The 14597-nt window shown below is 42.7% G+C and overlaps 1 protein-coding gene across 1 annotated transcript in view; it reads right to left on the bottom strand.

The window, feature by feature from the left end:
• The window catches only part of ryr2a (ryanodine receptor 2a (cardiac)), a 551531-nt gene that overhangs the window by 184419 nt on the left and 352515 nt on the right, over positions 1-14597 (bottom strand). The window contains exons 49-51 of the mRNA XM_060830792.1: positions 11434-11654; positions 9874-9964; positions 2151-2291 (exon numbers count right to left, since the gene is read on the bottom strand). Coding sequence (XP_060686775.1) covers positions 2151-2291; positions 9874-9964; positions 11434-11654 — 453 coding nt within the window. The remainder of the gene's footprint in view (positions 1-2150; positions 2292-9873; positions 9965-11433; positions 11655-14597) is intronic.

The raw sequence follows: 14597 nt of genomic DNA, 5'->3' as shown, positions 1-14597 counted from the left end.
ATAGTTTCAGATGCAGAGCACTCAGTTGGACTGTTTTGTCCTTGATGGTGTCAAGCTTAAAATGATTTTGGAGCTGTCCTCATCCAGTAAAGTGAAAAGTATTCTATCAGGCTCCTGATTAGTGCCATATGGGTCATTGACAGGCTCTGGTCAGTCAGAAGATGAGTTAGTCCTAGCAGGATTCCTAGCTTCTGATCCACTATGACTAGAACAGTTCAATTACTAGTCAATGTTATTCCCAATGATGCTGGTTGTGGGGATTCAGTAATGATAATACCATTGAATGACGAGAGATAATGGTTAGATTCTCTCTTGTTTGACACATATATTGCTTGGCATTTATGTGGTGTGAATGTTAGCTGCGATTTATAAAAAATATAGAGACCTTTCCCGTTATTCTGTTATTTCTCTTCGTTTTAGGTGGAACTGAGTTGAGTTTAGGGTGAGTGAATTTTAAAATGCTTCATGGTTTAAAGAGAAAAGAGCAAATGCAGATGCTTGGTAGACCCATAAGATAATGTAACTTAATTACTAATCTGAGGAACACTGTTGACAATTAGACACCATGTGTTACAATGCCTAGGGCTGGTTGGATATTGAGTTGTCAATCAAGGGAGGATCAATGCTAATCAGCCAACTACAAAGAACAATGATTTAAAAATATGAAATAACAGAATAGTAGTTTTGACTGGTTTTGTAAGGTGTGGAGTGACTTTCGATGCTTTGGGATTGGCTGCTGTTTTTTAGTCTCTCTATTTTTCGATCCAATTAAAGAACTGTCGAATGTTCTGAGAAAAGTGTCCAAGTCTATAAGAAATAAGTAAATATTTCTGGAAGTCTACTGAAATTGTTCACATTCACCAGTGACTTCAAAACTGGATCTGCAATTACATCCCTGGGAACAATCCATTATCTAAGGATTGCATGAAGACTTGGCATTCATCATTTGAAACTATTTAAGCTCACTAACAAATTACAATTCTTTTATTTTCTTTCAAATTATCCCTTAAATGTATCTCTGTCTATCTGTCTATTTGACAGTGGGGGTCATGTTCAAAGAATATTGAGTTTAAATCATAAATATTAATTAATGACCTTGTTTCGTTTTATCGTGCTAAAGTAACAGTATTAATTATAAATTACTATTTTTTGTTTAAGTTATAAGCTTGGAATCCAAATCTGTTGTTTGTAAAGTCTAGTTAGAAACAACTAGTCAACTTTATTCAATATCTCAATTTCACTATGCTGCAAATTCTGTGATAGAAATGCTGACTTGGTGTGGCTTGCTCTTCCTGGTGATAATAAAACCAAATTGAATATTGGCCAGGCTTTCTTGCATTTAGAAATAGACTGCTTCAGAGTGAGGGGTCACAAATGGTGATGAACATTGTGCATGTCATCAATGAACACCCAGACTTCAGATCTAATAGTAGAAGGAAGGTCATTAATGAAGTAGCTGAAGACAGTTGGAGCGAGGACACCACCCTGAGGATTTCAGCAGAGATGTCATGGAGCAGAGATGATAGAGCTCTAACAACTATAACCACCTTCCATTTGTGCTAGGCATGACTCTAACCTGCGGATTTCCTGATTTCCAATGATTCTAGCCTTGCAACAAAGGGAAGGATGTGACTTTGAGTGAGATGTCCTCCACATTCTGATGCTAAGTTCCTCAATCAGGCACAATGAGGAAGACCTGACCACTTACTGACATAAGATGACTATTTGGACACAGTTTTACCTGTTGTTCACATGATATGCTAACAAAAGGGCTACGGTTGGATTTTTTTCAGCAATATAAGAATCAGACCCGTAACGCTTACTAATTGTCCACTTAAAGGCTTCAATTAGCAGCAGGGCAAGGCAGTTGACAGTGATCCCATTCAGATAGAACATAGTTCTGTTGGAGACTGGATGACCGCAAGCATTCAGATATGCCACCATTGTGCCCAATTAAATGCCCTACCCACTTAAAAGCTTGCCAACAGAGAGGGTAGGAGATTCTACAACCTATATAATTTATTATAATTATTAAGTAAAAGGGAATGGGCCTGCTCTTTTTAAATTGTTTTCAGAACTATAAGACCATTTAGACTTTAATAAAGAAAATAAAGCATTGTGGTAGATAATGAAATAGAAAGAAAAGGTACCTTCTGGGACAAGGCATCAAAAATCCCCCAGAACAACTTCCTGGAGAGATGAAGTTCCTCTTCTGAAGTTGTTCCAAAGCTACCCCAACCTCCAGGGAGACAGTAATACTTCCAACACCTTTCATAGTGATTCGTCAATAACTGGAAGAGGAAGATGATAAGCCAGTTACTGGACCAAAATTACTTTTCAAGAAATGACATTGATCATTTTTCATTAGACAATGTGTACCATTCCCAGAAAAGACACACAATGTAACCTGCAGAACTTTAATAACTTCATGGATTGAAAGAATCAGCAAAGAAAAACTATTACACACAGAACGAATCAGCAATAACTGTTTCTGGAATAAACTATTTCCTGAGATGAAAGGGTCAAGGAGAATATGTTATAAAGGAATTGAAATCAACATGCTAATTAAACATCCCTGGGAAGGAGGAGAAAGTAAGGACTGCATATGCTGGAGATCAGAGTCTAGAGTGTGGTGCTGGAAAAGCACAGCTGGTCAGGCAGCATCCGAGGAGCAGGAAAATCGATATTTCTGGCATAAGCCCTTCATCGGGAATTAAGCTTGTGGGTCGGTGCTGAGAGATAAATGGGAGGGAACTAGGGTTGGGGGGGGGAGTAGCTGGGAAAGTGATAGGTGGATGAAGGTGAGAAAGAAAGTGATAGGTCAAAGGGGGCAGTAATGGATGGGTCCAGAGATGGTGCTGAGTTGGAGGCTTGGGAATGGGATAATGTGGGGTGGGGGAATGAGGAAGCTGTTGAGATACACATTTATCCCATGTGGTTGCAGGGTCCCAAGATGAAATATGAGGCGTTCCTCCTCCAGGCATTGGGTGGTAACAGTTTGGTAACAGGGTGGTAACATCAGAAGAACACCCAGGACCTGCATATCCTCGACGGAGTGGGAGGGAGAGGTGAAGTGTTCAGCCACGGGGCGGTGAGGTTAGTGGGTGCGGGTATCCCAGAGATGTTCTCTGAAATGACCCACAAGAAGGCGTTCTGTCTCCCTGATGTTGAGGAGGGTGCAATGGATGCAGTAGATATCATTGGGAGAGGTGCAGGTACATTTCTGACAAACATGGAGCCTTGGATGGAGGTGAGGGGAGTGGTGTGGGCACAGGTTTTTCACTTCCTGTGCTGGCAGGGAAACATGCCAGGAGTGTGGTGTGGACTGGTGGGAGAAGGGGGTGTGGGGGGGGGGGAAGGGGGAGTGTGGACCTGAAAAGGGAATCGTGGAGGGAATGGTCTTTTTGGAATGCTGATAAGGGTGGGGAGGGAGAGGGAAGTGGCAGAGGATGATGTGCTGCATACAGAGGTTGGTGAGGTGGAAGATGTGGACCAGGGGATTCTCTCCTTGTTGCATTGGGAGCGGTGGAGTTCAAAGGTGATGGTGCATGAAGTGAAGGAGGCCATCTGGGACTTTCTGAGGAGGAATTGGCCATCCTGGAACAGATGCAGTGGAGGCAGAGGAATTGGGAATAAGGGATGGTGTTTTTACAGAAGGTAGGGTGGGAGGAGGTGTAGTCTAGGTAGCTGTGGGAATTGGTGGGCTTGTAGTATATATAGTAATCTCTGCATCCTCCATCACTTCCGTCACCTCCAAACGGGCCCCACCACCAGAGATTTATTTCCCTCCCCACCCCCACCTCCCCATCAGCGTTTCGAAAAGACCATTCCCTCTGCGACTACCTCGTCAGGTCCACGCGCCCCACCAGTCCACACCCCATTCTGGCACCTTTCCCCGTCACCGTAGGAAGTGCAAAGCCTGCACCCACACCACTCCCCTCTCCTCCGTCCAAGGCCCTGAGGCACATCCATCAGAAATTCACCTGCACCTCTCCCAATGTCATCTATTGCATCCGTTGCACCCAGTGTGGTCTCCTCTACATTGGAGAGACAGGATGCTTTCTTGTGGATCATTTCAGAACATGTCTAGGACACCCGCACCCACCAACCCCACTGCCTCATGGCTGAACACTTCACCTTCCCCTCCCACTCCATCAAGGACATGCAGGTCCTGGGCCTCCTCCACCACCAAACCATTACCACCTGTTGCCTGGAGGAGGAACACCTCATATATTGCCTTGGGATCCTGTAACCACACAGGACAAATGTGGATTTCAACAGCTTCCTCATTTCCCCTCCTCCCACATTATTACAGTCCCGAGCCTCCAACTCGGCACCACATCTGGACCTGTCCATCACTGCCCCCTCTGACCCATCGCCTTCTCCCTCACCTTCATCCACCTATCGCTTTCCCAGCTACCTCCCCCCAACCCCAACCCCCTCCCATTTATCTCTCAGCATGGACCCACAAGCCTCATTCCTGATGAAGGGCTTATGCCCAAAAACATTGATTCTCCTGTTCCTTGGATGCTGCCTGACCAGCTGTGCTTTTCCAGCACCACCATCACAATCCCTGGGAAGGAGTAAAAGCAACATAAAACAAGCTGTTTCCTGTGAGAGAGTAGGCAACACTGCTGAATAACCTGCTGCCTCATGACCAATGGGCAGTTAAGACTGCCTGCAGAAGGATTATTTTGAAGTAAATTCAGAGTAAGCTGTTTCAAGCAAACAGCTAACACTGAATGTAACAAGGAGCAGGGGAGCCACGTCTGATTTGACGGAAGCTGCAGACTTGAGATCTCCAGAAATGTCATCAATGTTGGGGATGAAAGAATCTAAAGGATCATCAATAACATCACATCACAAACTTGAAAGAGAGAAAATTGTAGAAGAAAGCAACGATACAACTCTCTCTTAGCAAAACTTCGAAGAATAACACGGCACAAAAATTGAAACTTGCACACTTCCAGAGACAGACATTATTGGTGGAATCTGTTGAATTTCCATCATAAATTGGGTAATAGCCAAGTTGGGTCATGGGGCTTAGCTTGCTTACTTGAGGGGTGTTATTTTAGTTGCTTCATGGAATAAAGTTTAAATCATTGTTTCAGTATTTGATTGTCTGAGAGACTTCTTAATAAGTAGCTGAATTAAAATACCTTGTGACAACTTACCCACAACACCATCCGTCATGAATGCACCATTAGAAGCTGTGTAACAATGGCAAAGGAAACAGGGGTGAGGTCAGAAGAAGATATTTACGCAGCCAGTTGTTGAAATTGGAAATGTTCCACTTAAAAATGAAGTGGAAATAGATTTGATGATAACTTCCATATGGGAATCAAGTAAGTTCTCAAGAAAGTAGTCATCTTTTCCCTAGGATGGGTGATTGCAAGACTAGGGAGCACATTTTTAAGATGAGAGGAGAAAGATTCAAAAAAGACATGGGGAGCGATTTTGTTTTTACACAGAGGGTGGTTCGCATGTGAAATTAGCTTTCTGACAAAGTGGTGGATGTGGGTACAATTAAAACATTTAAAAGACATTTGGATAAGGACGTGAATAGGAATGGTTTGGAGGGATGTTGGCCAGGAGCAGGCAGGTGGGACCACTTTAGTTTGGGATTATGTTCGGCATGGACTGGTTGGATCAGAGGGTCTGTTTCTGAGCTGCATACCTGTTTGAATCCAAGATTCTATGTGCAGATTTGTGGGTCAAGATCTGGTAAATGAGACCATTGGACAGGTACTTAAAACAGTCAGCACAGACATAATGGGCCAAACAGCCTCTTTCTGTGCTGTCTCATTGAATGGTATGAAGAGAGACCCAGATTATGCCTCTTACCTTTGAAAAAGCACCTAAACTCTGCTTGACACCTGTACATCTCATACAATAGATTAAAACATCTATACACTCTATCATCTTTCCACCATGAAAGAAACTATATCTCGACATTTTCATCAGCATTAATAAAGCAAACAAATGTGCTCCAAATGATAAATATCCAGAATCCTTATTGTTCCTCAATCTTGACAACACATCTCATATTTTTCATGTATCAGTTTTTGTAAACAGAATAGATTAAGACAATAGAAATGTTACCAAAATTCAGAAATATTTATTGACTCGTTTAAATTTGTTCATGAGATATGTGCATCGCTGGCAATGGCAGCATTGACTTCCCATTTCTAACTGCTGTAGAGGAGGTAGTGATGAGCTGCCCTTCTTCAATTGCTGCAATCCGTGGGCTGTAAGGATAACCGCAGTGCTGTTGTGGAGCGGTTCCAGGAATTTGACCCAGTGACAGTGAAGGAACAGCAATCTAGATCCTGATGAGAGTTTCTGCTTCCAGCAAGGTACTTTATTGGATATGGCACTACTTACATTATCCCTTGTAAGTTAAGAAATTGGACTTGTATATTGTGGTATTGAAGAATCAAATGAACATTCATTAAAATTAGCTATTACGATACAAAGATTACATTCACAGCTTCATCAATGTCTAGGCAAACATGAAGCTATTAGACTGTAATAGAGCATTGTGCTGCCAGCATGCCATGCTTCACAGGTACTTTATACTTCAAGGTCTTACTCTATGATTGATAAAATCATGAGTTTGTCTCTTCAAAGCATATCACGAGACATAACACAATAGCTCCCAAACAAGATGTTACGTGATTTGGAAGGGCACCTTCAGTGGTGGTCTTCCCACATACCTGCTGCTTTTGGCTTTCTGGGTAGTCGTGGTCATGGATCTGGAAGATACTATAGCACAAGCCTTGGTGAATTACTGCAATGCCAATGTGCATCAGTGGTGAAGGGAGTGAATGTTCAAGGTGGTGGATGGGTTGCAAATTAAGTGGTTTACACAGTTTTGGATAGAGTCAAGGCATCTTGAGCGTTGCTCGGACTGCAAAAATCCAGGAAATTGGAGAGTATTCCACCCCATTCCTAACTTGTGCCTTGTAGATGGTGGACAACGGAGACAGGAGGTGAGTTACTAGAGAATTCCTAGCCTTTGACCTGCACCAGTAGAGACAATATTTATATGGTTGGTCCAGTTCAGCTTTTGGTCAATACTAAACCCCAGGATGTTGATATAGCTTTCCCGCCGCACCAACCAGTACCCTTCCACTGACACCCTCCTTCGACTGACTGAACTGGTCCTCACCCTGAATAACTTCTCTTTTCAATCCTCCCACTTCCTTCAAACTAAAGGAGTTGCCATGGGCACCCGCATGGGCCCCAGCTATGCCTGCCTCTTCGTAGGACATGTGGAACAGTCCATCTTCCGCAACTACACTGGCACCACCCCCCACCTTTTCCTCCGCTACATCGATGACTGTATCGGCGCTGCCTCGTGCTCCCACGAGGAGGTTGAACAGTTCATCAACTTTACTAACACCTTCCATCCCGACCTGAAATTCACCTGGACTGTCTCAGACTCCTCCCTCCCCTTCCTAGACCTTTCCATCTCTATCTCGGGCGACCGACTCAACACAGACATCTATTATAAACCGACTGACTCCCACAGCTACCTGGACTACACCTCCTCCCACCCTGCCCCCTGCAAAAACGCCATCCCATATTCCCAATTCCTTCGTCTCAGGAAGGAGACTCCCAGGAGGACCAGTTCCAACACCGCACAGCCCAGATGGCCTCCTTCTTCAAGGACCGCAGATTCCCCCCAGACATGATCGACGATGAGCATTCCTGATGAAGGGCTTATGCTCGAAACGTCGAATTCTCTATTCCTGAGATACTGCCTGGCCTGCTGTGCTTTGACCAGCAACACATTTTCACCCAGGATGTTGATAGACAGCTATCCAGCATTGGTAATGTTATTGAACATCGGGGCTAAGGGTTAGGTTCTCTCTTTTTGGAGATGATCATTGTCGATCATAAATGTTGCTTGCTACTGACTAGCACATGCCTGGATGTTGTCCAGGTCTTGCTTCATTTAGGCACTGACTGCTTCAGTGTCTGAGAAGTCATAAACAGTGCAAACATCAACGATTATCCTCATTTCTGATCTTATGATGGAAGGAAGATCATTGATGAAGTAGCTGAAGATGGTTGAATGTGGAGCATTACCATGAGGAACTCATGCAGAGATGTCCTTGAGCTAAGCGCCCCTATCATTGAGAATGGTGATATTTGTGGAGCCTCATCCTCCTGTTGGCAGTTTTATTGCCTACCAGCATTCACAACTGGACGTGGCAAAACTTTACATCTAAGATCTGTTCATGGGTTGTGGAATGCTTAGCCTATTGCAAGTTGCTTCTGGTGTTTTTCATGCAAGAAGGGAAGTAGCCCTGTGTTATGCTTCAATCAATGGACACACAATGCCTGGTGTTGCATTAGCGATGTGCATTGAAGATGTTCAGCTCCTTAACATTAATGGAAATGTACAATTCCTGCAATTGTTGCCATTCTTTGTTCTCTTGAAGAGGTTTCAAATTAATCAAAGCTTACACATTCTGCTGTCAATGTAATCAATGATGAAATAATATTCTCCTATTTGCTCTTATGACAGAGGCATTAAATAATTTAAAATTAATGGGGTAACTTCTACATTAAATCAACAGAAAAATAAATGCCGCATGTACATTAATATTGCCAAATCTTGTTCCTCAACTCAAAATTCCTTTCTAGCTTTAGATCAATGCTGTTTGCAGTTTGCTAATCAAACAAGGCAACATGCCTTGCAACATGTTCAACTTTATATCTTTCAAGTGAGGGCTCTTGTGTGCAGTGATAGTGTCTGTACCCCTGAGCCAGGAGACCCGAGTTCAAGTCTCAGTGCTCCAGCAGCTTGTACTAACATCTCTGAACAGGTTGATTAGAAAAATATCTGTACCTTTCATGTGCTCTGGCACCTTGTATTTGTTGGCCAGGCATGTTACCATGTACGCTTCTGGTAAAGTGATTTGAGATAAGTGTAACAGCACACCGAGTTATCCTGCCCACAAAGAATTCCTGACCACCTATGTGTCACATACAGGAGTCACATACAGGAAAGTACAGGTGTACAATCCTTTATCCAAAATCCTTGGGGCCAGTTGATTTTTTTCGGATTTCAGAATAAATGACATTTTCACAGTGAAGTAAAAAAATCCCACCGAGCAGCAGACCCGCGTGTGACTAATAGGAGCGCTGGGACACAATTGATGACTATCAGTGCTGGGCCACGCCGCCATGTCACATTTGAGTGGGTCAAGTGGGTATGGAGTTGGGTCAACTGTTTGCATGCCAAATATCCTTGTTATGCAGAAAAAACACCTCATAAAAGAAACTTCAGATTTTGCAGCTTTTCGGATTTTGGAATTTTGGATAAGGAATTGTGTACCTGTAGAAAGTGTGCACCGGAGCTCCCAATTTCTATGAAATTCAGTTTTGTTCAATGACTTCTTCTGTTTGTAAATTGAAAATAGCAAATGAAGGTGTTGCACATCAGGTAATGATCATGAAATAATTGATGATGGAAAATGCATTAAGCTCCACATCATCCAAAGATGTAATATAGGGTTAGGTTGGGCAAAGGCAGAACATGTTAGAATCTCATGGACTGAAGACTTATATCTATAAGTCTCTTCATGGTCTTAGTGACATTTTTATCTTACTGAGGTAATTTGTAACTGACTGCTACTGTGCAATAAATTACTTCTTGTTCAAGACAAGAACCCCTTCCCATTAAGACTCAGTTGGTGGCAGCAAACTACCATAGCCATTACCATGGGCTGGAATCACAAAATCAAACAGGACAGATGGAATATTGTACAGATACATTAAGAATTCCCATGAACATCAAGAACAAGAGCAATAATGAGCTTGAAGAACTTACCACCACGATTAGTCAATACACATACTTACTTTCAGAGGCATTTTTGCATGTTCATTCAGCAGGGGGACATCAAACACCAATCTCCTCAACAAATGCTGCATCATGGATGGTCGTAGTTGGCTGTGTAGAAAGGGAATTCTCTCTGATGAAGTAAGAATGTGATTCCTTCTCATACTTACCATGACAGCAATGCAATAATTACATTGTCCTTTCAGACATTACTATATAAACATTCTTATTCTATTTTTTTTTAATTGAGAAATCAAATAACAAGCAAACACCCATTTGTTGAGGACACCATCAAGAGAAAATTAAATAAATAATGCACAAAGTGAACCTGGAAGTTTGGATCAGATTATGCCCCATTTGGATCTGAAAAGATTGGGGCGAAGTTGAAGAAGATCAGGATTCCCTTATGTTTAAGGATTTGAAACAAAATGCAGCAAAGAAAACTATGCTGTGATGATGCAGAACATAAAGAGAATGTGAAGCATACTTGAAATGTAGGTTGGAATTTCACAGCCCCTGGGGTTAAGATGCCAGGAGGGGAAGGTTGTAAAACTAGGTGCTGCTCACAATGTGGTCTCCTCTACATTGGGAAACAAAGCATAGATTGGATGGCCACCTCACAGGACACCTACATTCTGTCTGCAAAAAATACCCTGAACTTACAGGTGCCAGCCATTTCAACACACCACCATGTTCCCTGGCCACCCTATTCCCTATCTCATGCAGTGCTCCAGCGAAGTTCAGTGCAAGCTGGAAGGGCAGCACTTTATTTTCTGCCTGGGGACCCTGCAGCTTTCTGGACTCAATATTGTGTTCAATAACTTTTGGGCTTAAGCTCTCCCATGTTCTTACCCCAACCCCGACACACCAGGCCTCTGCTAACGACATACCCATTGTTAGCCACTAACAATCCCCATTAATAGCTACTCTCTTTCCAAAGCTAGGTCATTATCCACTTCTTCTTCTGTTCAATTGCCCTTCTCTCTCTTTGGGCTCTATCCCTACCTATCACTTACTCTTTATCTCCTCCACTTTCCTTACCTTCTTCCTTTAAGCCAACATTCTCCCAGTTACTATCAGTTCGGAAGAAGGGTCATTCAACCTAAAATGTTAACTCTATTTTCTCTCCATAGATACTGCCAGATCTGTTGAGCTTTTCCAGCAATTTCTGTTTTCGTTTCTGATTTACATCATCTGCAAGTCATTTGGTTTTTAGCCAATTAATGACTATGGGGAAAACCTGTCTGCAGAGGTAGGCCCACCTTTGACATTACTGCAAGGGGGCTGAATCATCACCTCAGCCAAAAGATCAGCATTTGGACCAGCACTCACAATAAGAAAAATGCTTGGGCAGTAATAACCATCTGAAAGTGAAATAGAAAGGATTTCAGAGCCAGTCCCAGCGTGGTGTCATTGGGGATTTATGTAATGCAATGTTGAGTCACTCTCTCTGATTGATTTTCCTGTGCAATTGAACAGAAAGCAACATTAACTAATGCCAAATATAGAAAGTGATGCAATGCTGTGGATAGCTTGTACCCGAAACATTCAATTTGTTGTCTTCTTTTCATTTAACTTACCCACAGATTGCTAGTAAGCATTCCTCAATGGCATCCCTCTGAGCCTTAGTGAGGGAGCACCCTTTAGACAGCCTGTAGACAGTGTGCAATAAGGAATCAATCAGAGACGCATGATGTTCAGTACCAGCAAAGAGTGGGGCACACTTGGTTAACAATGGCAGAACTGCAGTGCACAGGTATCGATTCAGTGCCAATGCCATATCTGTAGCACTCAAGGCAGCCTAGAGATTAAGAAAAAAAAAACAAACATGTATATATATTTTATCTCTCCAGCAAAAAGGCACTTAAGTCGAGGCAGACTGATGACGTTTAGAAACCCTGCTCAAACACACCCCGAATATCATGCTGAAATGCACATCTTGTTCTGGTTACCAGCCTGTTTGTTTCATGGTGGCTCTGTAGTTGGCACTGTTGCCTCGCTGCGCCAGGGACGTGGGTTCAATTCAACCTTTGGACAGTTGTCCGTGTGGAGTTTGCATTTTCTCCCCGTGTCTGTGTGAGTTTCCTTTGGGTGCTCCGGTTTCCTCCCATAGTCTATAGATGTGCAAGTTAGGTGAATTGGCCAGGGTAAATTGCCCATATTGTTCAGGGATATGTAGGCTAGGTGCATTAGTCAGGAGAACTGTAGAGTAATAGGGTAGAGGAATAGGTCTGGGAGGGTTGTTCTTCGGAGAGTCAGTGTGGACTTATTGGGCTAAATGGCCTGTTTCCACACTGTAGGGATTCTATGATTTTTGTGAGTAAGACTCTACCCATTCTTCCTTAGGTAACCCCAAACATCAGACACTTCACTACTGTAATAACACATCTAATTTGTCTACTATCAATTTCTCTGATTCTAGCAAGTTCTGACCGCATGGAACCTGTTTCCAGAATCCCAACCCATTTTTTTTCCAAATCCTTTGTTAATTGGAACAGAAAGAGGGTTTGGATAACGAATGCAGGTGATAGAGAAGCTGCCATCTATTCATTGATTAACATTTGATTAGACATAAATCATGTGCCATGTCAATACAGAAAATATACAGCTGTTACACCAATACCTTAGAGTTCCTGCAGGAATCATGATGTGCACAGCATATGGCTGACAGTCAGTTGCAAAGGCAACTCTTCAATGCAGTTACAAATGTGTTAAGCATTCTAATTTTGCATAAGGTTTTTGCTCATGAACTGCAATAATGTGCTGCAGCTCTTCAGCTTACGCAGTCCCAAAATTTATGTTCTATACTATACTGACAGGGATAATCACCCTCAAATTATAATGGCAATGCAAACTTCCCTCAAGCTGTCACTGGATTGCATAATCCAAGACGATTCACATACATTACGGAGAATCTAACAAGGCACAGACAATTTATAGCAAATATATTTTTGGGAGTGGACAGCCACAAGAACAAATTCTTAATATGGTAGTTGAGGCTCTACATTACCAAGGTAAATTAACTGGGGCAGACTCCTTGTGTAAATTTAGAACTGATCTTATTGAATGGTTGAGCAGGCGCAAGGGGCTGAATGGCCTATGGGTGTTCCTATTTTTTATGGTCTAACTCAACTGCTATTTCGTAAGTGCCATTCCTCATCCTGGAAAGAGACCAGTTGTGCAAAGGGAATGTATAATATAAAGACTGATAACTACTGCTAGAGAAGTGTGTAAAAGGACATCCAGCTGCAGGTAGTGATGGTAATGAAGGGCACTGACCAAGGAAACCAAACGGACTGCCAAGATCACCGCCAGCAGGTGGCAATAGTGACAGAGAGTGGAACAGACTGAACAGACTTTGGGAAAAACAGTGGCATTGGTAGGAGTGCGGCTGATGAGAAGGGGGCTGGGGAAGGCAGAAAGAAAAAGATTTCTTCAGCCCAATATAATGCACAGGCTACATTCCATGTACATACAGTCATAGATCCATAGAGACGTGCAGCACAGAAACAGACCCTTCAGTTCAACTCATCCATGCCAACCAGATCTTAACCTAATCTCGTCCCATTTGACAGCATTTGGTGCATATCCTTCTCAACTCTTCCTATTCATATCCAGATACCTTTTAAGTGTTGTAATTATACCAGCCTCCACCACTTTTTCTGGCAGCTCATTCCATATAGGCACCACTTTTTGCACAAAAAAGTTGATCCCAGGTCCCTTTTAAATTTTTCCCCTCTCAGCTTAAATTAATGCCCTCTAGTTCTGGACTCCCCCACCCCAGGGAAAATGCCTTGTTTATTTATCCTATCCATACCCCTCTACAAGGTCACCCATCAGCCTCTGCGCTCCAGGGAAAACAGCCCCATCTATTCAGCCTCTCCCTGCAGCTCAAATCCTCCAACCCTGGCAACATCCTTGTAAATCTTTTCTGAACCCTTTCAAGTTTCATAACTTACTTCCGATAAGAGGGAGACCAGCATTGCACACAATATTCCAAAGGTGGCCTAACCAATGTCCTGTACAGTGCAACATGATCTTCCAACTCCTATACTCAATGCTCTGTCCAATAAAGGAAAGCATACCAAACACCTTCATCACTATCCTATCTACTTGTGAATCCACTTTCAAGGAACTACAAACCTGCACTCCAAGGTCACTTTGTTCAGCAACACTCCCCAGGACCTTACTATTAATTGTATAAGTCCTGCTCTGATTTGCTTTTCCAAAATGCAGCACCTCACATTTACCTAAATTAAACTTCATCTGCCAATGCTCAGCCTATTGGCCCATCTGATCAAGATCCTGTTGTACTCTGAAGTAACCTTTTTCACTGTCCACTACACCTCCAATTTTGGTGTCATCTGAAAACTTACTAACTATACCTCCAATGTTCACATCCAAATCATTTATATACATAACAAAAAGCATTGGACCCAGCACCAATCCTTGTGGCACACCACTGGTCACAGGCCTCCAGTCTCAAAAGCAACTCTCCATCACCACCATCCTTTGTTTTCTACCTTTGAGCCAGTTCTGCATCCAAATGGCTAGTTCTCCCTGTATTCCATGAGCTCTAACCTTGCTAACCAGTCTATCATGGGGAACCTTGTCGAACGCCTTACTAATGTCCATATAGATCACATCCACCGCTTTGCTCTCATTAATCCTTTTTGTTACTTCTTCAAAAAACTCAAACAAGTTCGTGAGACATGATTTCCCATGCAAAAAGCCATGTTGACTA

The sequence above is a fragment of the Hemiscyllium ocellatum genome, chromosome 10 (genome assembly GCF_020745735.1).
Source record: "Hemiscyllium ocellatum isolate sHemOce1 chromosome 10, sHemOce1.pat.X.cur, whole genome shotgun sequence".
NCBI lineage: Eukaryota > Metazoa > Chordata > Chondrichthyes > Orectolobiformes > Hemiscylliidae > Hemiscyllium > Hemiscyllium ocellatum.
This window is presented reverse-complemented; position numbering and strand designations above follow the sequence as displayed.